General features: G+C 41.8%; 1 protein-coding gene across 3 annotated transcripts in view; it reads right to left on the reverse strand.

The window, feature by feature from the left end:
- CRY1 (cryptochrome circadian regulator 1) overlaps positions 1 to 12,785 on the reverse strand; it is a 105,065-nt gene extending 92,280 nt beyond the window's left edge. For 2 of the 3 annotated variants that reach the window (XM_042993101.1, XM_042993100.1), the window contains exon 1: positions 11,788 to 12,785. In XM_042993101.1, the coding sequence (XP_042849035.1) occupies positions 11,788 to 11,945 (158 nt within the window). In that variant the 5' untranslated portion in view covers positions 11,946 to 12,785. The remainder of the gene's footprint in view (positions 1 to 11,787) is intronic. The other variant, XM_007096456.2, reaches the window with a different exon arrangement.
- Between the last annotated feature and the right edge of the window lie 12,552 nt (positions 12,786 to 25,337).

Consider the following 25,337-nt stretch of genomic DNA (forward strand, 5'->3'; position numbering starts at 1 on the left):
CTCCTCCCCCACACCAGCCACATATACAAACTCAGTAATACCCTATACAATCTGCTTTCTGATCTCACAACTACACTGAAGCTACTCTCTGTTTACCAAAGGCCTTTTTAACAGTTAAAGTATAATTTTCAAAATAATAAAATCATAATCTCATAAAAATATTTTAAAAATTAAATGAATATATGGCAAAGATTTGATTTAACTCATTATAATGAATGAAGAAACCAGTAAAGATGTTAAAACTGGTTCAAATGAGAATCTGGCATATAGAGATTTACACTCCCCATGGTACAAAATTAATTTGCATGACATGAATAGGAATAATTTGCATTCGTATGGACAGGAAACATTTGTTCTTTTTTTATCTCATTTTTTTTTATTATATGAAATTTATTGTCAAATTAGTTTCCATACAACACCCAGTGCTCATCCCAAAAGATGCCCTCTTCAATGCCCATCACCTACCCTCCCCTCCCTCCCACCCCCCCATCAACCCTCAGTTTGTTCTCAGTTTTTAAGAGTCTCTTATGCTTTGGCTCTCTCTCCCACTCTAACCTCTTTTTTTTCTTTTTTTTCCCCTTCCCCTCCCCCATGGATTTCTGTTAAGTTTCTCAGGATCCACATAAGAGTGAAAACATATGGTATCTGTCTTTCTCAGGAAACATTTGTTCTATTATCAGCTTTCTTTTTTTTTTTTTAATGATCATTATTTATTTTTGAGAGAGACAGAGTGCAAGGGGAGGGCGGGGCAGAGAGAGAGGGAGACACATAATCCGAAGCAGGCTCCAGGTCCCGAGCTGTCAGCACAGAGCCCAACGCGGGGCTAAACTCACAAGCTGCAAGATCATGGCCTGAGCCGAATGCGGATGCTTAACCAACTGAGCCACTCAGGCGCGCCCCTCTATTATCAGTTTTCTATATCTTAACTTTAAAAAAAGTGTTTTTTTCAAGTGTAATTAAACATACAGTGTTATATTAGTTTCAAGTGCACAATGATTCAACAATTCTATACATTTCTCAGTGCTCATCAAGATAAATGTACTCTTGGGGTGCCTGGGTTAAGTGTCTGACTTCCGTTCAGGTCATGAACTCAGTTCCTGGGTTCGAGCCCCACGTCAGGCTCTGTGCTGACAGCTCAGAGCCAGGAGCCTGCTTTGAATTCTGTTTCCCTCTCTCTCTGCCCCTCCCAAGTTCACACACACACTCGTCCGCTCTCTCTCTCTCTAAAATAAAATAAAATAGGGGCACCTGGGTGGTTCAGTCGGTTGAGCATCCAACTTTGGCTCAGGGCATGTTCTCATGGTTCATGGATTCAAGCCCCACATCGGGCTCTGTGCTGACACCACGGAGCATGGAGCCTGCTTTGGATTCTGTCTCCCTCTCTCTCTGCCCTTCCCCAACCTGAGCTCTCTCTCTCAAAAAAAAAAAAATAAAAAAAAAAATAAAAATAAACAGACTTACAAAAAAAAAAAAGTGTACTCTTCATTCCCTTTACCTATTTCACCCACCCCCAATTCCACCTCCCTCTGACAACCACCAGTTTCTTCTCTGTATTTGAGTCTGGTTTTTTTTTGTTGGCAGTGGTGGTCTCTTTTTCCTTTGTTCCTTTGTTTCTTAAATTCCACATATGAATCTAATCATATGGTATGTGTCTTCCTCTGACTTATTTCACTTAGCAGTATACCCTCTAGGTCCAACCATGTTGTTGCACATGGCAAGATTTCACTCCTTTTTATGGCTGAGTCAAATTCCAGTGTGAGTCTGAGAGTGTGTGTGTGTGTGTGTGTGTGTGTGTTTGCATGCGTATCACATCTTCTTTATCCTTTATCTATCAATGGACACATGGGTTGCTTCCATATCTTGGCTACTGTAAAAAAAAAAAAAATGCTGCAATAAACATAGAAGTTCATACACCTTTTTGAATTAGTGTTTTCATTTTCCCTGGGTAAATATCCAGTAGTGGAATTACTGGATCATACAGTATTTCTATTTTTAATTTTTTGAGGAATCTCTATACTGTTTTCCACAGTGGTTGCACCAATTTGCATTCCCACCAATAGTCCACAAGGCTTCCTTTTTCTCCACATCCTCACAACACTTGTTTCTTGTGTTTTTAATTTTAGCCATTCTGATAGGTGTGAGGTGATAATCACATTGTGGTTTTGATTTGCATTTTCCTGATGATTAGTGATGTTGAGTATCTTTTTATGTGTCTGTCGACCACCTGTATGTCCTCTGGAAAAACGTCTATTCAGGTCCTCTGACCATTTTTTAAAGCAAATTGTTTGGCTTTTTGGTGTTGGGTTGTATAAGTTCTTCATATATTTTGGATACTAACTCTTATCAGATATACCACTTACAAATATCTTCTCCCATTCACTAGGTGGCCTTTTTGTTTTGTTTATGGTTTCCTTCACTGTACAAGAGCTTTTTATTTTGGTATAGTCACAATAGTTTAATTTTGCTTTTGTTTCTCTTACATAAAGAGACATAATCCAGAAAAATGTTTCTACAACTGATGTCAAAGAAATTACTGCCTGTGTTTTCTTCAAGGAATTTTTTGGTTTCAGGGCTCACATTTAGGTCTTTAATCTATTTTGAGTTTATTTCTGTGTATGGTATAAGAAAGTGGTCCAATTTCATTCCTTTGCATGTAGGTATTCAGTTTTCCCAGCACCATAACTTTCATCTACACTGTGCCTTTAACCCTTTTTATAAAAAATTGTAAAACAGTCTAGGCAATCAAGGACAAAAGTACATATCCCTAAATCAGAATAATATAATTTCTGGAGGGTTCTCTAGGTCTAGGAAGGTCCACTGCTCACCATTCAAGACATGCAGTCATTTCTTCTACCCATTTCTAAGTTGTTGACAATTTTTCCTAAAAACTGTCAAAACTCATCCTAACCTGCCTTCTTCAGCACAATGAAGAAAAATACTTGCCACCTTTGGTTTCCATAATACAGTACTCACCTGGTTTCTCTTCTACCTCTGATTTTCTTCAGTCCCCTTCACCAGTTTCTATTCATCTTACAGTATTCACCAAGATTTTGATGCATCTTATTCTATTCAATATCATCAGTCATGCTTTGTCTATTAATTATATAGGAATTATTCCCATATCCAGAGTTCTAACATCTATAATCCCCAAACGTGAACTTCTATTTTCTCCATTTCCCATGTTGATATCTTAGCAGTACCTCAAATTCATTGATGACCTGAACTAAACTCATTCTTTGCCTAATCTAAATATGGTCTATTCCTGTGTTCTCTGACTTAATGTCTAACTGTCAAAGAGGTACAAAGGATGAGAATCTTTCATTCTACTGGCTCTCTGAAACTGCCTTTCTCAGACAGTCACCTAAACTGTCCATTGTACCTCTATAATCACTCTCTTGCATCTTCCCCTTCGTCATACACTTTTCCCTAATTAAAGCCTACATTATCTTTCAATGGACTGTTGATAAAGCCTCCACACTCAGCTGCCAAAGTTGTATTTCTTCAACAAATTTTTCTGACTTGGTCCCACCTTCTGATCTGAGTTCTTAAATAATAGGCATCTAGTGTTTTAGGGCACCCACTTACTTTCTACTCATTCTACTTCAGTAACTCCAAAACTGAGTCCACCTGTGAGGCATACAACTGCAGCTCAGACAGAGGCTCACAATGACTGGTTCATAAACTGGTCCAAACAGAGCCACTGAAGTGCCACAGACTTTTGCTAAGATTTCTGGGGGCTGAGCATATGTTTTTTACTACTATAGCTGCTACTGTTATTGCTATATTTTACCACCAGAGGACAGCCTGAGAAGCCAACCCAGAATAAGCGAAGTTTGGAGATACAAAGAGGGAAATTTGGTCCTGGGGACATCTTCTGAGTCCTAAAACCAACTCATGTCTAAATCCACTTTCCTTTGGATTGTTCAATTACATTTGTCAATCAATTCTCTGTTTAAGCCTATTTGAGTCAGGCAAAACTATCCAGAGTACTAAACCAAAAGAGTACTAAACAGTATCTCCTGTCTTTTCATGCACCATATGACTCAGTTATGAAATTTTCTTCCCTCAGCCTGGATGGAATTCTCTTCCTTCCATTCTGTGTTTGTTAAGATCCATCTCATACCTCAAGGCTCAGCTCAAATGCCTCAGTGAAGCAATCCTCTAAGGCTGGAAAAAGAAGCAAAAGACTAGATTACACAGGGATTTTAAACTATGCTATGGCTTTCTGAACTTTAATCTAAAGGTAAAGAAATGTCATGAAAGGATTTTAAAGAGTAAAGAACACAAACAGATTTACAATTTTAAAAGATCACTCTGATTGCTGTATAGAGAATGAATTAGAGAAGGGCAAGGGGGACAATGATTCATAAACTACTCAAATTAGGCCAAAAAAATGATAGTATGAGCTAAAGTGACAGTGGAGATAGAAGAATGTATTTCTGTGACTATTTTATTTTTGGATAAATCCCTCTCCATACTGTAAACTCTCTGAGGACAGAGAAATTATCTATTGACTTCCATTTACCCACAGAAATTAACAAAGTGATTGACACACAACAGAAATTCAAATATTTGCTTAATAAATTAATATATAATTAATAATCCCACCTGTCAATCGAGCAACTGGGCAAATAGTGTTATTATTTATGAAGATAGGAAACACAGGAAAAGTCAGTTTGTTTTTGAGACAGAGATAATGGAGAAGATGATCTTTGTTTTGAACAAGTTTAAGATAATATAACACAATCAAATAGGCAGGGAATCTATATATAATGGATACATATCTGGGGATCAGAAGAGAAATATGAGCTGAAGATGCTGATTTGTGAATTCTGGGCAAATGAATGGTAACTGACTTTTCAAAGAGAGATGAGATTGCCTACGAATTACGCAAAATGAAAAAAGGGTGGAGATCACAGACCTCAGGGGTATTTAAGGGTTGAACAGAAAAAGAGAAGTCAAGGAAGAACACTAATAGCTCTGGCAGAAAAAACAAACAAGAAGAGGATCCTCTAATTAAAGCAAAGGGAAGAAGAGGAAAGTGTGGTCAAATGTGTGAAACAGTAAAAAGTCAAGGAACTGGGAATGCAAGCTGGTGCAGCCACTCTGGAAAACAGTATGGAGGTTCCTCAAAAAACTAAAAATAGAACTACCCTACAACCCAGAAATTGCACTACTAGGCATTTATCCACGGGATACAGGGGTGCTGTTTCGAAGGGACACATGCACCCCCATGTTTATAGCAGCACTATCAACAATAGCCAAAGTATGGAAAGAGCCCAAATGTCCATCGATGGATGAATGGATAAAGAACATGTGGTACATATATACAATGGAATATTACTCGGCAATCAAAAAGAATGAAATCTTGCCATTTGCAACTACGTGGATGGAACTGGAGGGTATTATGCTAAGTGAAATTAGTCAGAGAAAGACAAAAATCACATGACTTCACTCATATGAGGACTTTAAGAGACAAAACAGATGAACATAAGGGAACGGAAACAAAAATAATATAAAAACAGGGAGGGGGACAAAACAGAAGAGACTCTTAAATATGGAAAACAGAGGGTTACTGGAGGGGTTGTGGGAAGGGCGATGGGCTAAATGGTAAGGGGCACTAAGGAATCTACTCCTGAAATCATTGTTGCACTATATGCTAATTTGGATGTAAATTTTAAAAAATAAAAAATAAAACTAAAAAAAGAAAAAAGAAAAAGAAAAGTGTCAAAGTTCAAAAAAAAAAAAAGTCAAGGAATGAAAAGTTTAAAAGCATACTTTGGATGAAAAGTGTTTTGATGGAGTAGGTGCAGGTGGAACCAAGACTAGTTTGGAGTGGACTGAAGGATGAGTAGAAGATAAAGAAATGAAGTAAGCCAGTATTAGACATCTTGTTCATGAAATTTGGCTACAAAGGAACTAAGAAACACAGTTACAGGAGAGGAATGTACTCAAAGGGAGATTTTTGTTCCTCTGTTGGTTTTCCTGCTCTTACTGAGCTCTTATAGCATGTTTAAGTGCTGATTAGAAGCAAACCAAAAATAAAGAAAGGATGAAAGAGGGGCTAGGTGGCTCAGTTGGTTAAGCGTCCAACTTTGGCTCAGGTCATGATCTCAGGGTTCCTGTGATCTAGAGCCCCTTGTCAGGTTCTGTGCTGACTGACAGCTTGGAACCTGGAGCCTGCTTCAGATTTTATGTCTCCTTCTCTCTCAGCCCCTCCCCTGCTCATGTTCTGTCTCTGTCTCTCTCTCAAAAATAAACATCAAAGAAAGAAAGAAAGAAAAGGATGAAAGAGAATAACGAAAAATGAGATTCACAACATCAAAACATCTATATCTATCTATATAGAGAGATATAGATACATAAACATCATGTTGTACACCTTAAATATATACATTTTTTGTCAACTATGCCTCAATAAACCTGTAAAAAATGTGAGCAGTTTTTAAAATGGGGTATAGCTGAAGAGACTGGTGAGTTTAAAATACACATTAGCATCAAAGTTAAATGAAGTAACTGTCTCACTCCTAAACCCTAGACTTAAAGAAAATTTTAAAATTATTTATCAAATGCCTACGGTGTAAGAGAAACTATGCTAGACACTGCAGAGAATACAGCTCTTCCCCCAGATATCTGCAGAGCCTTGATACTTCTCTTTCTTTAGGTCTCTGTTCTCACATTCTGCTTTATTTCTCTCCACTTTTTACAACCTGACATATTATATTTGTTTTATTGCCTGTTTCTCCTCCTAGACTAGAAGCACCTCAAGGGCAGGGACTTTCTCTTATTCACTGTTGTATCCCCAGTACCAAAATAATGCCTGCCATAAATATGAATGAAAAATAAATTTTTGATTGAATGAAATGGTACCTTCTCTTCAGGAAAAAGAGTTGCAATCTGTTAAATGAAAAATAAGTGAATATATGAGGACTATATAATATTTAGAAATTAAAGAAATAAATACTATGGTGATGTGGAAAGCAGTATCAAAAAATGGCATAAGAGTTACAAGACTGTAAAGCATCCCAGACAAAGTGATATAAACAATATTAAGGAAAAGGTGGTTATGTGGACTGGACCTTAAAGGGGTAAATAGATTCTTTTATGTGTACAATTCAATGATTTTTTAGTACATTTAAAGAGTTGTACAACCACCAACTTCTAGAACATTTTCATCACCTCAAAAAGAAACCCTGTGCCCCTTAGCTACCACCTCCCAACTCTCCCAACCCACCTAGCCCTAAGAAGCCACCAATCTACTTTGTCTCTATATATTTGCCTATTTTAGACATTTCAAATAAACATAATCAAATAATATGTGGAATTTTGTGACTGGCTTCTTCACTTAGCATAATGTTTTTAAGGCTCATCCATGCTGTAGCATGTATCAGTACTTCATTTCTTTTTATGATTGAATTATACTCCATTGTATAGATACACCATATTTTGTTTAACCATTCATCAGTAGATGGCCATCTAGGTTGTTTCCACCTTTGACTATTACAAATTATAAATTATGAACAATAATAGTCCTGTGAATATTCATATATAAGTGTTTATGTGGTATAATTTTAATAAGAGATAAGGAAGGAATTGGAATATTTTATTCTTTTTTTTTTTTTAAGTAGTCTCCATGCCCAATGTGGGGCTTGAACTCACAACCCTGAAATCAAGTCACATGCTTTACCAAATGAGCCAAAATTGAAATAGTTTAAATCATTCAATCCCAAATATGACAAATTCAAGATAATGTTTTCACTGATGAGGCAAAGTGAATTTTCATAAAGCTTCATTTATTAAAGTCAAAGGACTGTCCTTTATTTTGCAACAATGTCCTTCTAACTTTCTTTTTAAATATTAAAGCATCCTTTTTAAACAAAATGATGGCAATATTAAAAGGTAGTTTTGTTAACTTACTTAGGTAAAATAAACTTCATTAAATCCAAAAATCTAAGAAATGCTGTTGACTGAAGGAAATGGCATAAAGGAAAGAAGGTAGAAACCCACAAGAGAGCCCGAATGCCAAGCTAAGGAGATTGCACATTATTCTATGGTCAGTAAGGAAATGCATAAAGTATAAAATTACTGACTCCTAGATGTCATTTCATTCAACAAACAGTAACTGAGCTACAATTATATGAAAAGCACTGAATTCAGTGCTATGAGAACTGACTAAATAAAACTCTGTCCTTGCCTTTTTATAACTTAGTCTTTAGAAGACAAAAGTCTCTCTATTCATTATTTACATCTCTACCCATTTTTTAGAAAGGGCAATATGTAGTAGTTAAAAAAAAATCTTTTAAAAAGGAAAATACGGGACTATTCTACTGTGCTTACAAGTTTTATGTCACTCCCTGACATAATGTGAGTTGCTGGGTGTACAAAGATAAGCAATATATAACCCCTATCCTTTTTTCAATTTTTAAAGAATGTTTATTCATTTATTTCTGAGAGAGAGTGTGAGCAGGAGAGGGGGAGAGAGGGAGGGAGGGAGGGGGGGGAGAGAGAGAAGGAGAGAAAGAGAGAGAGAGAGAGAGAGAGAGAGAGAGAGAGAATCAGAAGCAGACTCATGGCTCTCTGAGCTTTAAGCACAGAGCCCAATGCGGGGCTCAAACCCTCGAACCAAAACGTGAGATCAAGAGATCATGACTTGAGCCAAAATCAGAAACTTAACCAACTGAGCCACCCAGGTGCCTCTATAATCCCTATCCTACAGAAGCTTACGGTCTAGATTTTATAAACTAATCAAATGATCTAGAAGAAACTGACAGCAAACATTTAATTAGATATTATTCACCTAGGGCTTTCAATTTAGTAGCAAATAACAAACAAGCCCTTACTACTACCAATCACATTTTAAGCATTTTACATTTGTTAACTAATTTTTTAATCCTCTTTAACAATGTTATGAAAAGGGTCTTAGAACCATATTAACATATTATTAATACATTAAAATATATTACATTTATCATCTTTTCCCAGAATCTACTAATCAATTCTGCTAATGAGCGTTTTTACACACAGTTGCTGTATCATTCCCATCAGCACACCAAAAAAATCTCTTGAGTTCACATCCCAATCCAGGCACCATGTCATTTTTTGATCCCGTTACAGCAAAACTCCCTAAAAGAGCTGTCTGTAGGAGTTATCTCCCAAATTCTCACCTCTCAGCCTCTCTTGGAAAGGCTTTGCCTCTGACATTACTTAAACCACTCCTAGTCAAGGCTATAAATTCTAAATACAATTTTTAGTTTTCAGTCCTCATCTTACTTGACCTATCAGCAACACCTGACGTAGGTAAAACACACTCTTTGAAATACTTTCTTTACTTTGGCATCTAAGACACCATACTCTTCTGGGCTTTTCTTACTAGATATTCCTTCTCAATCTCCTATGTAAATTCTTCCACAACTCCACAATTTCTACACATTAGAGTACCCAAGGCTCAGTCCTTGGACCTCCTCTGTTTTCTATCTACACCCACTTTCTTTTTTTAATTTTTTTTAATGTTTAATTAATTTTGAGAGAGAGAGAGAGAGAGAGACAAAGTGTGAGCAGGGAGAGGGGCAGAGAGAGAGGGAGACACAGAATCCAAAGCAGGCTCTAACCTCTGAGCTGGCAGTTCGGATAGGAGGCTCGAACTCACAGACAGTGAGATCATGACCTGAGCCAAAGTCAGACGCTTAACCAACTGAGCCACCCAGGCGCCCCTACACTCACTTTAATGTTCTCATATAGTCTCATGTTTCCACTAGACTGTGACTTCAACAGGGTTAAGAATGTTTTAGCTATTTTTGTTAACGCCAAAAGCCCTGAATGTAAAGCAATGTCTGACATATAGTAGGTGCATGACAAGTATTTGTTCAATGAATGGATGGATGAGTAATGGCTTTAAATATTATCTACCAACTGATGACTCTCCAATTTATACCTCCTGCCTGTAAATCCATCCTGAACTCCAGATTATCTCCAACTGCCGATCTGCCATCTCCATTTGGATGTGTAATACACATCTCCAACTAAATCGAGTTCGAAAGAGAACTCCAATCACCCTTCCAATGGCTTCTGCAACTGACTTCACTTTCTTGGTCAAGTACAGCTTTATCCTTCTAGTTCCTCAAACCAACAATTTTGGAATTATTCCTAATTCCTTCTCTTTCTCTCGTAACACATATCCAATCTGCCAAGAAATACTGCAGATTCTCTGTTCAAACTATACTCAGCATTTGACTACTTCTTACCTCATCCAACATCACTGTGGTCCAAGTCATTATCATCTCTCACCTGGATGAATGCAACAGCCTCCTGTCTCTTGTCCACCTTCTCCCCCCCAGTTCAGTCTGTTGTCAGAACTATGACCACAGAAATTTTTTCAAACTTAAGTTAAACTGGGGCACCTGGGTGACTCAGTCAGTTGGGCATCCAACTTTGGCTCAGGTCATGATCTCATGGTTTGTGAGTTTGAGCCCTGCATCGGGCTCTGTCCTGACAGCTCAGAGCCTGCTTTAGATTTTGTCTCCCTCTCTCTCACAAACTAAATAAACATTAGAAAAAAAAAATTAGGTTAAATTATGCCACTTCTCTGCTCATAATCCTGCAATCATTCCCACTTTGCTTTGAGCGAAAGCACAAATATTGACAACTCAGCCTGGCCCTATGACATCTCTGACCTCAACTACTAGCACCATTCAGTATTCTGATCCATTTATATTGCTTCTTGTGCTGTTTCTTCCAAAGGTTAACCACATTTTCCCACCTCAGGGCCTTTTCCCTCACTGCTTTCCCCTTGCCTGGAATGCTTTTCCCTTAGATATCTGCAATTACCTGTTTCATCACTTTGCTCAATTGCCACCTTCTCTGAGTTCTTCCTGATCACCATACTTAAAATACAACAATAATCCCATCTTACTGTATTCTTTATCCCCTTCCTCTGCTCTATATTTCTCCACAGCTTTAATCACCACCGAATACTATACCTGTGAATTTCTGGCACGTGTGCTCTGAAGGATAAGCATTTTTGTCTGTTTCATTCACTGCTATATCCCTGGTATTTAAAGCAGTGCCTGTTATAATGTAGGTGGTCAATAACCTATCTGTTAAACAAATGCTTTCATTTCCACGTTGGGGGGGGGGGCTAACAATCATCTAACCTGGTATTTCGGGGAAAGATCATAAAGCTTCTCTAAGATTTCTTTCAGTGCTCCAATCCCTAGAAGGCTTTATACTTTGCCTAGAAAGAAAAACTGTGCTTTGTCTAGTCAACCACAAGGAGGAGTTGAGAGGAAGAGCTGAGCAAAGGGAAACCAGATAATGTTTCCCTTGCTTTTCCTACGGCAACGTCAAGGTGGAAGAAAAGTGGATTTGGAGGTGCCTGTACTGAATGATTTTCTTCACACTAGGAGTTACCTAGACGCACACACACGTTAACACCCAAAGCCGCAATCCTTTCGAATGCCACAAAGAGGCCAAGAAAAGCAATCCGTGGGCCACTGCGAACTGGGTGTTTGTTTCCCTCCACCGCTAAGAATTCCCCGTAAAATCAGGGGAAGAGTTCCCCTTAGTGCAGAGGCATGCAACTCACACATGAGGGCCAGGGTGTTCCAGGCTGCCAGCACTTTCCGGCCAGAGAACTATCAAGTCAATTCTATCTAGTACTCAAGACGCCCTTAATTCTAAAACAGCCCAAGTACGGCCGCCCCAGGTCTAAATTCTCAGATTCTGCCCCCTGCAAGTCAAGTCCTGATTCATTAAACACCGAAACCCATTTCTCACGGGATTCCGACTCACCGCCACCTGTTGATGCCCACATTGGAGGAGCCGGCGAACCAGGGGTCGAGGATGTAGACGCAGCGGATGGTGTCGGCGCCCTGAATGCACTCCTTCAGGGCCGGGTTGTCGTGAAGCCGGAGCCCCTTTCGGAACCAGTGCACGGCGTTCACCCCCATCCCGGGGGCGCGGCGGGCGGCGGTCCTTGCCCAGTTCCCCCAGCGAGAAATTCAAGGAAGGAAGGGCCGGCTCATAACCCACACCTCCGCTTCCAGGGGAACCGCCACACCCAAGGAGTGGGGAAAGGGCGGCAGAGGGGGGAAAGGAAAAAATGAGTCCGAGGAGGGGACCGGAGAAGGAAAGGGCGCTGGAGGCGCCGCTGGAAGATGAATGGAGGCTGCCCAGTCAGAGGAGTCCGGGCGTGACGCCCTTTACGAGCCAGAGCCCGCCGCAACCGCCGGGACAAGGCGCATCGCTTCAAGGGCCTCGGACCCCGGGGCGTGAGCACGTTCCACGAGCCCGAGCCTCCACGACAGCCCCGGACGGCACCGGCAGCCCCGGGAGGTTCGTCACGGAAACCTCGCCCCACCGAGGCGGCCCCTGAGGAGAAAACGGCCCGCCTAAGGCGAGCCACCGAGAGGGACGAGAGGGGATTCAGCCACAGTCGGCCACGCTGTCTCTCGGCCCGGGAAAGAGGAGTGAGCTCGGAGGTGGCGGTCGAGGCCGCTGGACCGTTGCCGGCCGGTGACCGGTTCCGAGGCTGCCCGGGTGACTCCGCCGCCACCGCCGCGTCAGCGGCCTCGGCCACGCCCCCGGCTCCTCATTGGAGAGGGCGCTCCCCACGTGACCCCCGGCACCTCACGTTTCTGAAGTGTGTTTACTACAGCGGCACTGACTGAGGAATCGGCTCGCGATTAAGTCGCTTCTAGAGGGCGGCAGCTGCTTGACCTCGAAGCTGTCGACCCTCTCCCAGTCGCGAGGCTCCCTGCCTCTTCCCCTTTTCTCCGCCGACCGGTCACCTACAAGCGCCCGCGGTGACCACAGGCCCCATGTGAGGGAAGGCTTAGCCCCGCCCCCGGAGGCCGTGAGCGTCCCCTATTGGCTGAAGCGACTTGAGACCCGGATGAGCACGGGGATGCGGGGACTTCGCGAGCGCGCGCTCGCCTCGGATGGCGCGCGTGCGCTCTCGCTGCGTTCCAGAGGGAAGGAGGGCGCGGCCGGCGGTCCGGAGCGCGCTCTGGGATACCTCCCGTAGGATCCCGGGAAGGCCTGAAAACAGTTGAGTGTCCTCCAAGAGTCGGCGGGAGAGGCTGGCGGGGAGTGAGGGCAGGATGAGTTGGAAGAAAAAGAGTAGGAAGCTCTGTTAGACTTCAAGCCCAGCCTTGTGCTCCAATCCAGCTTTGGCCAAAGAACCCTACTTTGGAGTGTGTGGAGCTGGCGTACCCCCCATTCTTCTGGCCCGCGTGGTGCGGCACCCTGGGACGTGTTCTGGGGAATAGGAGCACTGGGCAGGGCGGAATACCTGAATACTGTCTATGCATCATCAACCTGTTAGCCCTGATTTCTTACCTTTAGTGTGGGTAACCAAGCTCTTCATGAAGGGGCCTTTGTCTACCTTTCTAGCGACGGTGAGCATCAGGCCATGTCATTCCTTTCCACATCCGATGCCCTTAATGTTCATTAAACGTTTACTGAATGAGCCAGACACTGTTCAAAGTGCTAGAGGTACAGAAAAGAAATAAGAAAAAATCTCAGCCGTGGTGGAGTTTACAATGTGTCTCTTAACCTTTACACGTGCTATTTTTTTCCTTTGTAAAATACTCTTCTTTAGAATTTGCTGTTCACCACAGCAACCTTTGAGCTACCTCATATATTTCTACACATCTCTTTAGACTCAGATGAATTGCTACCTAATTTGCAAAAATATTCCTGTTATCCAGAGCAGATTTCGGATGAATACCCATCTCCCCGGTTGTGTCTCTGATACATTACTTATCATACTATTGTGAAGATTAAATGGAAAGTACCTACTTTAATAGCTAGTAGGAAGAATATGTTCAATAATAGTATTTATTATCATAATAATGTGTCCCCAATTTCTTCTAAACTGTGGCTTCTCAAGGACAGGGTGTCTGTCCAGTTTGTTTTTTGCATCATCAGTACCCAGTATAGAGCCTGACACATGCTTTCCAATGTTTATTGAATGAATGAGCGAATGAATGAATGCTGTCTGCCACCAATGTGTCAGACAAGGTCCAAAGGAGGAAGATATGGCAGTTGTTACAGGCTGAGTTGTGTCCTTCTAAAATTCATATAACCTCTCGTACCTGTGAATGTGACTTACTTGGAAATAAGGTGTTTGCAGATGACGCAGTTAAGATGATGTCATTAGGGAGGGCCCTAATCCAATATGACTAGTGTCCTTATAAAAAGGGGGAAATTTTGGGGCTCCTGGGTGGCTCAGTCGGTTAAGCAGCCGACTTCGGCTCAGGTCATGATCTCACGGTCCGTGAGTTCAAGCCCCGCGTCGGGCTCTGGGCTGACAGCTCGGAGCCTGGAGCCTGTTTCAGATTCTGTGTCTCCTTCTCTCTGACCCTCCCCTGTTCATGCTCTGTCTCTCTCTGTCTCAAAAATAAATAAACGTTAAAAAAAAAAATTTTTTAAAAAAAGGGGGAAATTTGGACACAGAGACACCCACACACAGAGAGAATGCCATTCGAAGATTGGAGTCATGATGCCATAGGCCAAGAGCTATTCAAAACTAGGAGAGTGTCCTGGAATAGATCCTTCCCTAGCACCTTCGGAGGGAGCATGACCCTGCTAACACTTTAATTTCAGATTTCTGGCCTCCAGAACTATGTGATGATAAATTCCTGTTGTTCTAGGCCAGTCTTTTTGTGGTACTTTGTTATAGCAGCTCTAGCAAACTAATACAGCAGTAATGTAAATTCAGTCATCTAATGAACCAATGTCTGGATGGTCTTTCGTAACTCTGCTTCTATTGCCATAAAAAGGGTATAGCATCCTTTCTTTGGTTTCTTCGGATCATTTAAAATTATACACATGAGAACCCTTTGTTCACTATAAAGTTTTAAATATTTGTCATTTTTTAATCAGTGGAGAGGAGCCTTGGGTAATTACGACTCTGAAGGGTCCATCATCTATGCATAGGATGTAGCATATAGAGCTCTCTGCCCTCACTTGGATTGCCTCATTCTCCAGGGTCTATTGTACTTTTTAAAATACAGTGTTTTATGTTTCACTTTAGGCAGTTTTAAAGTAAGTATATTATGTCTAAAGACATAAGAATTGTTTTCAAGCATCCAAATGAAATTGTGGAATGGAGAGAGAGAATATTGATTTGTGTAGAGTTGACTTATGTTTGCCATTTGTTCATTTAATAAAAACAGATTTTTTTTTCTAACAGGCAGCTGTATGTGGGTGGATGTGTAACTTTCATTTATACATAAAAGTACGGATTTATTATAAAAGTGTCAGTACTGTCAACTGTACATTCCTCAAAGACAAAAGGTTTTTTATGGCACGTAAGTAGTTACTTTAATAAATCTATTATGGAGAAGAAGTAACCATTTAATAATATATATGACTTACTGAGCACCTACTATGTGACAGGCATATTAACCCTCATAATAATATTCTCAGGCAGCTTATTATTATCATTATTTATTAATAATTTATGCCTGCTTTCTGCTGAAGACACTAAAAGCTCAGAAATACAAATAAGTAATAAAACTAGATGAAAAACCAAGACTGTTTCTGGGGGCGCCTGGGTGGATCAGTCAGTTGAGCATCCAGACTCTTGGTTTCAGCTCAGGTCATGATCTCACAGTTCATGGGTTTAAGCCCTGCTTCAGGCCCTGCAGTGGCAGAGTAGAGCCTTCTTGGGATTCTCTCTCTCTGCCTACCCCATCCCCTGCTCCTGCTCTCTCTCTCTCTCTCGAAATAAACATTTAAAAAAAGAAAAAACGTGTGGAAATAAAAGGTGCTATAGGCAAAAATATATATATAAATAAAAGAAAAGAAAAAAGAGAAACCAAGACTTTCTGAATCTAAGGTCTTTCCTTATATACACTATCCCTCACTGATACTACCATTCCTATTCTTTTCAGAGTATTTATGTCTAAAGGGGGGAAGGAGGGATGGGGAGCCTTGTCAGAATCTGACATTCTGGTTGGCTCCAACATCATGCGGTAGAAAGAGTATGGCACTAAGAAGAGACTGGGTAATAATCTCAGCTGGCCATTAATTAGTTGATGATCTTGAACAAGTCACATAGTCTTTCTTGGCCTGATTAATGCATCTATAAATGGAGTAGATTGGACTAGATGATTTCTAAGTTTTCTCTACGATTTAAAAATTCTGGACTCTATGAACACAACTCTGACACAGGCCCAAAAATATCACTAAGAGTCCTGTTAAACATTCCTTTAACTGCCAACAATGTTGGAACAATCAATATCTCTTCAATTTCATGAGCACACTTGATAAAAGTGTGTCAGCCTCTAAACCAAAAGCCTGTGTTCTCTCATGACCCTATCTTGCAGAGGTGATTTTTGGCATGTGTTATCAACACACAAATAATGAAGGAGTAGACTGTATGATCAGCTCATTCAGCTACAACTACACTGTCTCCAGGGAGGTCTGAATCCCGCTCTTGGAAAAGACACTGGGCATTCCCCGAAGTTTATCTTTCCTCGGGTACTCTCCCTCAGGCCTGGGGCATTTGTCATAGTTCCCTTCCCCCTTTATCATTAATTATAATTAATTGTAAATCCCCTGTTATAATTAATAATTCTTTTTATGAAACATTCCCTGTTGGATTTACTATGTGGTTCCTGTCTCCTCATTGGACACTGACTGATACAATCTGTTAACTGATAGAGTCCACACAGATGTATTTGTGAACAGTTTTCTCAGTGGTTCTTGTCCTTTTTGTTGACCAAATGCATTTAGAAAGTGTAAATAATTACACATGTGGCAATATGATATTGTGAAATATTAGCTAATGTTTTTACGACACAGATCCTTTTTTTGTCCTGTGACCATTCCCATTCAGGTCATTGAATGTGAGTCCTCTGTTGCCTCAGAGGGGCAGAAGTTGAGGACAAAGGTATTCCAGTGTTTTTGTTCTGAATTCAAGGGCTTAGATCCAGAGGTAAATCAGGAAGAATTTGCTGCTCCCTTCCCTTTTCCCCAGCACTATATAAAAATTCTTTAAGCTGAGATATGTGCGCAAGAAAAATAAGACAGAGATGCACCAATCTTTTCTAAAACAAGAAGATAGCATTTCACCTATGCTTGTTGTAGGATTAGCTCCAGATTCCTAGGTAAGCTTAGGGTGTTCTGAGAGTAGAAGACACTTATGCCAACTTCCCATCTGAAATCTGGTGGCTGACCTCATGGAGTCCCCGTACCACTCTATGGGGCCCAGAACAAAAGCTTATGAGGGATGCCACTGGACAGAGAAGGCCTGGAAAGCCCTGCCAAGCCTCCTGCTGGCTAAGAGAACAGCTAGATTTTTCTTCATGTCCCTTCTTCCTTAGAGGGCTGCAAAGCTTAGCTGAAAGAGAAAACAAACTAACAGGGGTTTTGCCAAAGAGGATTGCATTATGCAAAATGTCATGAAAGGTTGTGTCCAACGACTAAATGGGGACATGGACGTGACATGGCCAGAAGTCAGCAGTCCACAACCCCAAAGTGGGCCTTTACTAAAACCTGACTATGCTAGCACCTGATCTCAGACTGACAGCATCTAGAACTGTGAAGGATAAATTTCTGTTGTTTATAAGCCACCTAGACTGTGGCATTTTGTTACAGCAGCTCGAACAGACAAGACAACCCACAATATTTACAAAGCTAATGAATAGATAAATACCCAAAATACTGTAATTATCCAAAATCAACTGAGTCCTTAATGTGCCAGACACAGAACTACCATATTAGGCACTATTCTAAGTACCTCAGATACATGATTTCATTTGCTTTTCACAACAGCCACATGAGATAGCTATTACTCTTCCTGTTTTATACATGAGAAAACTGGGGCCCAGATAATTAAGTCCTCATAACTTACCCTCAAAAGTAGAAAAGGCAGGAAATAAACACAGGCTTTCCCAGCTCCAATGGCTATGGGTTGCTCAGCACACTCTCCTGCCTGCACTACACTGGCAAGGAAGGGCTTTAAAAAAAAAATTTACTTATTTTGAGAGAGAGAGAGAGAAAGCGAGCAGGGGAGCAGAGAGAGAGGGAGGGAGAGAATCCTAAGCAGGCTCCGAGCTGTCAATGCGGAGCTCGACACAAGGCTCAAACTCATGAACGCTGAGATCATGACCTAAGCTGAAATCAAGAGTCAGATGCTCAACCCACTAAGCCACCCACGCTCCCCTGTAGGTGCTTTTATATAAGTGCAGAATAAGAACTGTCCAATTGTGGGGGAAGGCTGAATAATTCTGGTTAAGATGAATCCAGGTAGACTTCTTATAGAAAGTAGCATTTACACTGGGAAACTAAATTTTTTTTTTAATTTAAAGGAATAAAGGAAAGGATTCCAAAGGAGTAGATGATTGTGCAGCATAAAGCAATATATTTATTTGAAATGTTTATGTTGCGGCGTCTGGGTGGCTTAGTCAGTTGAGTGTCCAACTCTTGATTTTGGCTCAGGTCAAGATCCCAGGGTTGTGGGACTGAGCCCTATGTCAGGGCTCCGTGCTGAGCATGGAACCTGCTTAAGATTCTCTTTCTCCCTCCCTCTGCCAGTCTCCCCTGCTAACACATGCTCTTTCTCTGTCTAGACAAATAAACAAATAAAATGTTCATGTAGTGAAGTAAGTATATACAAGTTGAAACCCTAGTGATCTGTGACAGAAACTTGAGGGGTATTTGTTCTACCCGTATCATCAATACAGCCTGTTGGTAAGAAAGAAGGCTATAATGCAAAGAGCAAAGGATGGCACTGAATTGTACTGCATGTTACTCAGAGCTATTGAAGTGCTTCTAAAGGGCTCATCTCCATGGTGCTTGAGCATTCAGAGAGGAATAAACCAGCCACTCCTGCTGTTGTTGTATTGAGATGGTAGCGCTTGGAGAGGGGTCGGGGTAGAGAAGTGGATTTAGGAGTTGCTTCATAAGTTAACCAAGGTCATAAAGGACTGCCAGGAAATCTCTGGAAAGAAAATACTCACAGGGGCGCCTGGGTGGCTTAGTTGGTTAAACATCCGACTCTTAGTTTAGGCTCAGGTCTATCATGCCACAGTTCATGGGTTCAAGCTTGGCATCAGGCTCTGAGGTGACTGTGCAGAGCCTGCTTGGGATTCTCTGTTGCTCACTCTCTCTGCTCCTCCCCCACAAAAAGAAGTAAACTTTTAAAAAATTTTTCAAAGAAAGAAAATATTCAGAAATGACCAGTATTATTAGCTCAAGGCAGAAGAAGAAAGAATAACCTAGAGGCAAGGTATATATGCTGGTGTAAGAACAGGCACTACCCAACCTGCTATTTTCCCTGGTCCCAATCTCAGAATTCCTGAAAACAAAGAAGTTGCCTGGGGCTGGTCATGCCACCTGGTGGCTAGTGCAAGAAGTACAAGTAGTTCCACCAGAATCTGTACATACATTCAGAAACATCTCCATTCTGCCAAGAGGTACTGTTAAAACAGTAAGGTTTATGGAAGCCCTGCATCAGGCTCTGGGCTGTCAAGGAGGAACCTGCTGGGGATTCTCTCTCTCTCCCTCTCTCTCTGCCCCTCCCCTGCTCGCTCTCTCAAAATAAATAAATAAACTTAAAAAAAATTTTTAAATAAGGTTTATGGAAAATAATCGGTTAAGACAGACCACTTAAAATGTATTCAACTTAATAACTGCAGCACTAACAAAAAAATAACCATCCTATAAATTAAAAGTACAATTAAAAACATTTAATCCCTAATAAATAAGTAGAGGGCTTTACTTTATAAAAGGTAGCTGGATGTAAAGGGTACAAGAACAGATTGAGGCTATTGATTTATGGAGACAAGAATTCCATACATAAAGATCAGGTAAAATTCTAACTCTAAGAGGACACGGCTAAATCAAGACAAATGAATAATATGGAATAAATCATGGGCATTCTAAACAGTACTGTATTCCTCTGCAGCTTGCCGTGTTCAGCTGTGAGCACCCACTTTGACATTCAGCTGTTGTGGAACTGATTTAGAGGAACAAAATGATAACCTATTGGGTAAAATTGCATATGAATCAACACAACTTTTGCCTTTTTCTGACATCATTTCTCTATTAACCAATCACATACAGACTAATTTGCATATCAGAAACCCCTGTAGTAAAAGAGCTTGCAAGTCACTTTCCCTTCCCACCCCCCCACCCCCCACCCCCGCTCTCAAGGGGACCTTGACCTACTGAGCACCTTGCATGTTATCCCCACCAGCCCTCCACCCCCACTCCCATACTCACATTTGCTGCAGTCTTCAAAATATAATTCCACCTCTGGCAAGCTCTTTATAACTCTTATTTAGCTGTGTGACTCTCAGTCCACAAAGCCAGATGTAGAGAAAAATTATTTTCTGTAAATCAACTTAATTTCCTGCCAAGTTAGCAGGAAATTGATCCTAGTCATTCTTGAAGTTTTTCTCTCACTTCCTGGGAGCCATGTCAAGATTATGTGGCCCCATAATCTTGGGGCTCACATTTTGGGGGCCCTCAGTCATCTGGCCATACTGGCCTCCATACCTCTGCAGAAATGGCTAATGTCAGGGGGACAAACCATAAAAGACTCTTAAATACGGAGAGCACACTGAGGGTTGCTGGAGGGTTTTTGGGTGGAGGCACGGGCTAATTGGGCAAGGGGCATTGAGGAGGACACTTGCTGGGATGAGCACTGGGTGTATTTTGTAGAGGATGAATCACTGGATTCTACTCCTGAAATCATTATTGCACTATATGCTAACTAATTTGGATGTAAATTTTTAAAAATTAATAAATTTTAAAAAAAAGAAATGGCTAATGTCTCTCTCACATGGTCCTTTCAGACTTGGGTTCCATCTGCTGAGTTTGTGCCTTACTTACAGAATGACAGTTTGCTTCTTGCTGCCGAGATCTCTCCTCACCCTGGCCGGGCAGCTACCTCCCTCTGTCCTCACTCCTCCTGTCTAGGGCCTTGCCAACATCTTGGGGCACTGCCGCCAGGAGGTATGCAGGACCCTGGCTCCTCTTCCGTTCCTGGTGGCATCTCTTCTCAGTCCCTGGTAATCTGAACCCCTTTTCTTGCTTCTCTGAGATACTCTATTCTGCTTCACATCTTAATCTCCTTCTTACGAGTTAAGAATCTTAGTTGTAGGGGCACCTGGGTGGCTCAGTCGGTTAAGCATCTGGCTCTTGACTTTGGCTCAGGTCATGATCTCATGGTTCATGCGTTCGAGCCTCACATCAGGCTCTGCACTGACAGTGTGGAGCCTGCTTTGGTTTCTCTCTCTCTCTTCCCCTCCCTGCTCTCTTTCCCTCTCAAAGTAATTAAATAAACTGAAAAAAAAAAATCTTAGTTGTAAGCAATAGCAGATACAGCTCAAACTGACTTAAAAGAAAATATATTGGCCCAGATGACTGAAAATCTAGACATAGGCTGGCTTCAGGTTGGGATTGATTTAGTCAGCCAAAAAAATTGATTGAAATATATCTTTATTGTTACTGGGCCACTCTGTTCTTGTCCCAGATGCACCAAAGAATTGGAGGCCTGAGACCAGAATGGGGAGATAGAGTTTATAGAGTTTATTGAGTAGAAAAGTACACTCTCAAGAGTGAATTTGGGCCACTGGGTACGTGGGTGGGATTATAACAATGAAGCCCACCAATGGGAAAGAAATCACTTCATTATTTATATTAAAGCAGGACTCAAGGCCCACCATAAAGTCATCAACTATTCCAAAGTAACAGCCATTAGTCAAAGTCCAGAAGAAAACCCAAGTCTCATAGGCTGAAATAGGCTAAAAGAGCCCTTCACAAAATACACCAATCTTGACTTAGATTCCTATGAAGGCCAAGTAATTCTAAAAGACAAATTTCTATCCCAATCAGCCCCAGACATCCGTTGCAAATTATGAAAACTGATGTAAGAACCCGGGTCTACCTTAGATGAAATGCTGGCCACAGCCTCCACAGTTTTCTATAATCATGATCAGGAGACAGAGGTTAGGGTTGAGGAGAAGAAAAAAAGAAAGGAAGTCAGGCATGCCCAAATGCTAGCTGACTTACAAGGCAAGGCCACCTCCAAAGGCACCCTGGAAGAAAAAGACAAAAGCGAAAGTAAATGCCATATTTGCCAACAACAGGGGCATTGGGCACAAGGCTGCCATAATAAACACACTCTTCTCTCAACTGGCTATTACAAATATGGGCAACATGGGGACTGGGCTACTCTTTGTCCCTTAACATGGGGGGCAACGGGGGCAAGGACCACCAGTAACCTACCAGATGCTTGCCTAAGAATGAGGAGGTCTCCTCCAGTCAGCCCCACCTTCAAGGATCCACATCACTGGACTGGAGCCAAGGGTGCAAATGGATGTGGCAGGTAGGCCAACTATTTCCCTACTTGATACTGGGGCCACGTATTCTGTCTTGACTTCCTTCTCCGGACCCCCACTCCCCTAAAACCTGCCTCATCATGGGAGTGTCTGGCCTACCAGCCCTCAGACATTTCACTGATCCCCTGCTTTGCATTTGGGAGAGAGAAGCATTTACCTATAATTTCCTAATTTACACCTGAATGTCCTAGCCCATTATTAGGCAGGGACCTCTTACCCTTACTTTGGAGGGTCAAGGTCATCTTTGGGCCTCATACTGGAAACTGTCTAAGGAATATGCTGGGGGCTCTCTTAACATCACCTTCACCCATTGCAACATAAATACTAAAAAATTGGGATTCCCTAGTCAACCCAGATGGCTAGGATCAAGGAATCCCTGGGAGAGCAATATCAACCACACCCATTATAATTCAACTTGAGGACCCCTATTACTACTCTCATAAAAAACAAACAAACAAACAAAAAAACAAAAATACCCTATCAAACCTGAAGCTAAACAGGGGCTACAGCCCATAGTACCAAGGTTTTAAAACATGGGCTTCCTATCCCTACAACCTCACTGTGCAACATCCCCATCCCAGCAATTTAAAATAAAAGGACAACAGCTATCACCTAGTCCAAGACTTAGGAGCCATTCATGAGGCTGTTATACCCCAATAGGTACCATTTCTCCAAGCAACCTCTGGTTTATGGTCCTGGGCCTTAAAGTTGCTCTTTTCTGCATCCCATTGGCTCAACAATCCCAATTTCTGTTTGCATTCAAATGGGAACCCCCTTGTGGGCCTACCCAACAACTTACCTGGTGGGTACTCTCACAGGGATTCAGGGATAGCTCCCATCTGTTTGGCCAAGCCCTCCCTAAGGATTTTCAAGACTTACAACTTGAGGTGGTGGTGGCGGGAGCTATCCTCTAACATGAATACGACTTCCTTATTTGCTTCCCTACTCAAGAGGTGGTCATCCAACATACTATCCAAACCCTAAAATTTTGGCCAAAAAAGGATATAAAGTATCCAAACCCAAAGCTCAACTGATACAGCAGCTGGTGTCCTACCTGAGAGTTATCATAACCCCTGGGAGACACAGTCTCTCCCCAGAAAGAATCCAAGGCATAATTAGCCTATACATACCTACCACCCAAAAGCCGCTGAGGGCCTTCTTGGGCCTGACAGATTACTACAAAACCTGGATTCCCAACTATAGACTTATTGCCCAATCTTTTTATGAGTCCCTAAAAGCCAAGTCAGACTCCACTCCCCTTAATTGGGAACCTTCACGACAGTCGGCTATGGACAATTTAAAGAGCTTCTTATGCAGAGCATCTGCAATAGGTCTACCCAACCCAGTCAAAACTTTTTAACTTTATGTCCATGAAAAGGAGGGCATCATCCTGGGTATTTTAACACAAAAACTTGGGACCACTCCTCAGCCCAGGCTCTGAAGGTATGGCTATTAACCCTAGTGGGTGGCTCCAACAGTATGGCCAGCATCTGCTTTATCCCCCCTCACTCCTGCCTAACGTAGTGCCTAACACTTCTGTTCCAGGCCCTGCTCTAAGTACTGGAGATACAAGGGTGAGCAAGGTGGGTCCTCTGTTCCCAGAGGAGCTGCCATGTAATACAGAAACATTTGTCCCTCCCAAGTTCTGTTCAACTTGCACACTCGTGAGCAAATTAATGATTACTGCAGTGTGAAGCCACTGAGTTTTGGTTTGTTGCACAATGTTAAAAAGAAAACCATAGGCCCCAGATGGCGTCATTTAGGCCAAGTCACCAAACCCAGGGCTTAATACCTAATCTAACGGCAGTTTCAACCTCCCCAGAAATGTAAATCTTAACTGATGGGTCATGAATTTTCTGTTCGGCACCAATGAGGTAATTAGTCACATGGGCCCTCTCTACCCCACACCAAAGGAAAACTGAAGTTATTCACCTAATAAAAAGCCCTTGCCCTTCCCCCCACCTCCCCTAAGGAAAGGTCACCTTGCCTGGAACCTTTTTCTTTTCTTTTGCTAATAACTTTCTTGCCCCACCCTCCTTCCTTATAAAAACCTTCATTTTGTGCAACTCTCAAGAGCTCCCCTCTGCTTGTTAGATAGGAAGCTGCCCAGTCCCTGAGTTGCTTAATAAAGCCAATTAGATCTTCACATTTACTAGGGTGAATTTTTGTTCTTAAACAACAGCAATGGTAATGGAACACCACTTGTGAGCCCTCCCCCAAATTCTAGTATTTATTGATAAATGTAAGATTAATGCTAATGAAGTAGTTTTATCAAGGATAAACAAAGATATGCATTTTGAAATCAGAAAATAGTAATAGTAACAATAATAATAGCATCCATACTGATCAATTGCCTTTCCTCTTAAGTCCATATGCACTCTTAAGTGCTTTGCTCTGAATTTCAGCGAAACCATCTTTCCCAGGCTCCTTGCCCTCTGGCTTCCGGATAGGTTTGGTCAGTGGGAGGCACAGGCATTAGACAGGAAGGAAGAAGCTGGGGTTTATCTCCATCCACCCCTCCTCCCAGCCACCACTATTTCTCGTGACATCATTTCTGGCATTGGCTACGACTCCCTGCTTCTACTACCAGCTGGACAGCCCCTCTCTCGGGGCGCCCGTTTCTGCCTGGGGTGACCCCTACTCCTCCTCACAGCCTGCCTTCTGGGCTCTGCCAAGATTCTCTCCTCCATTTGTTCCTCCAGGCCAAGGGATGGTAGCTACTTGCTGCTGTGAGTGACTTCTGGGTTTTCTCACCAGACTGGCTTCTTAGCTCTTCCAACACAGGCTCCCTTTGTTATTTGCCTTTTGTTTGAAAGGCTTAAAGTGGTTCCTATTTCCTGGCTAAACTGTGATTGATTCAATTGCTCATATTTATTGTGTATTCTAGGAACAACTCTATTATGAAGTTACTATGATCATTTCCATTTTCCACATGAGGGAAGGCACACAGAGATTGAGCTGCCCAAGATCACGTGTTCATAC

The sequence above is a fragment of the Panthera tigris genome, chromosome B4, assembly GCF_018350195.1.
Source record: "Panthera tigris isolate Pti1 chromosome B4, P.tigris_Pti1_mat1.1, whole genome shotgun sequence".
In the NCBI taxonomy this organism is placed as follows: Eukaryota; Metazoa; Chordata; class Mammalia; order Carnivora; family Felidae; genus Panthera; species Panthera tigris.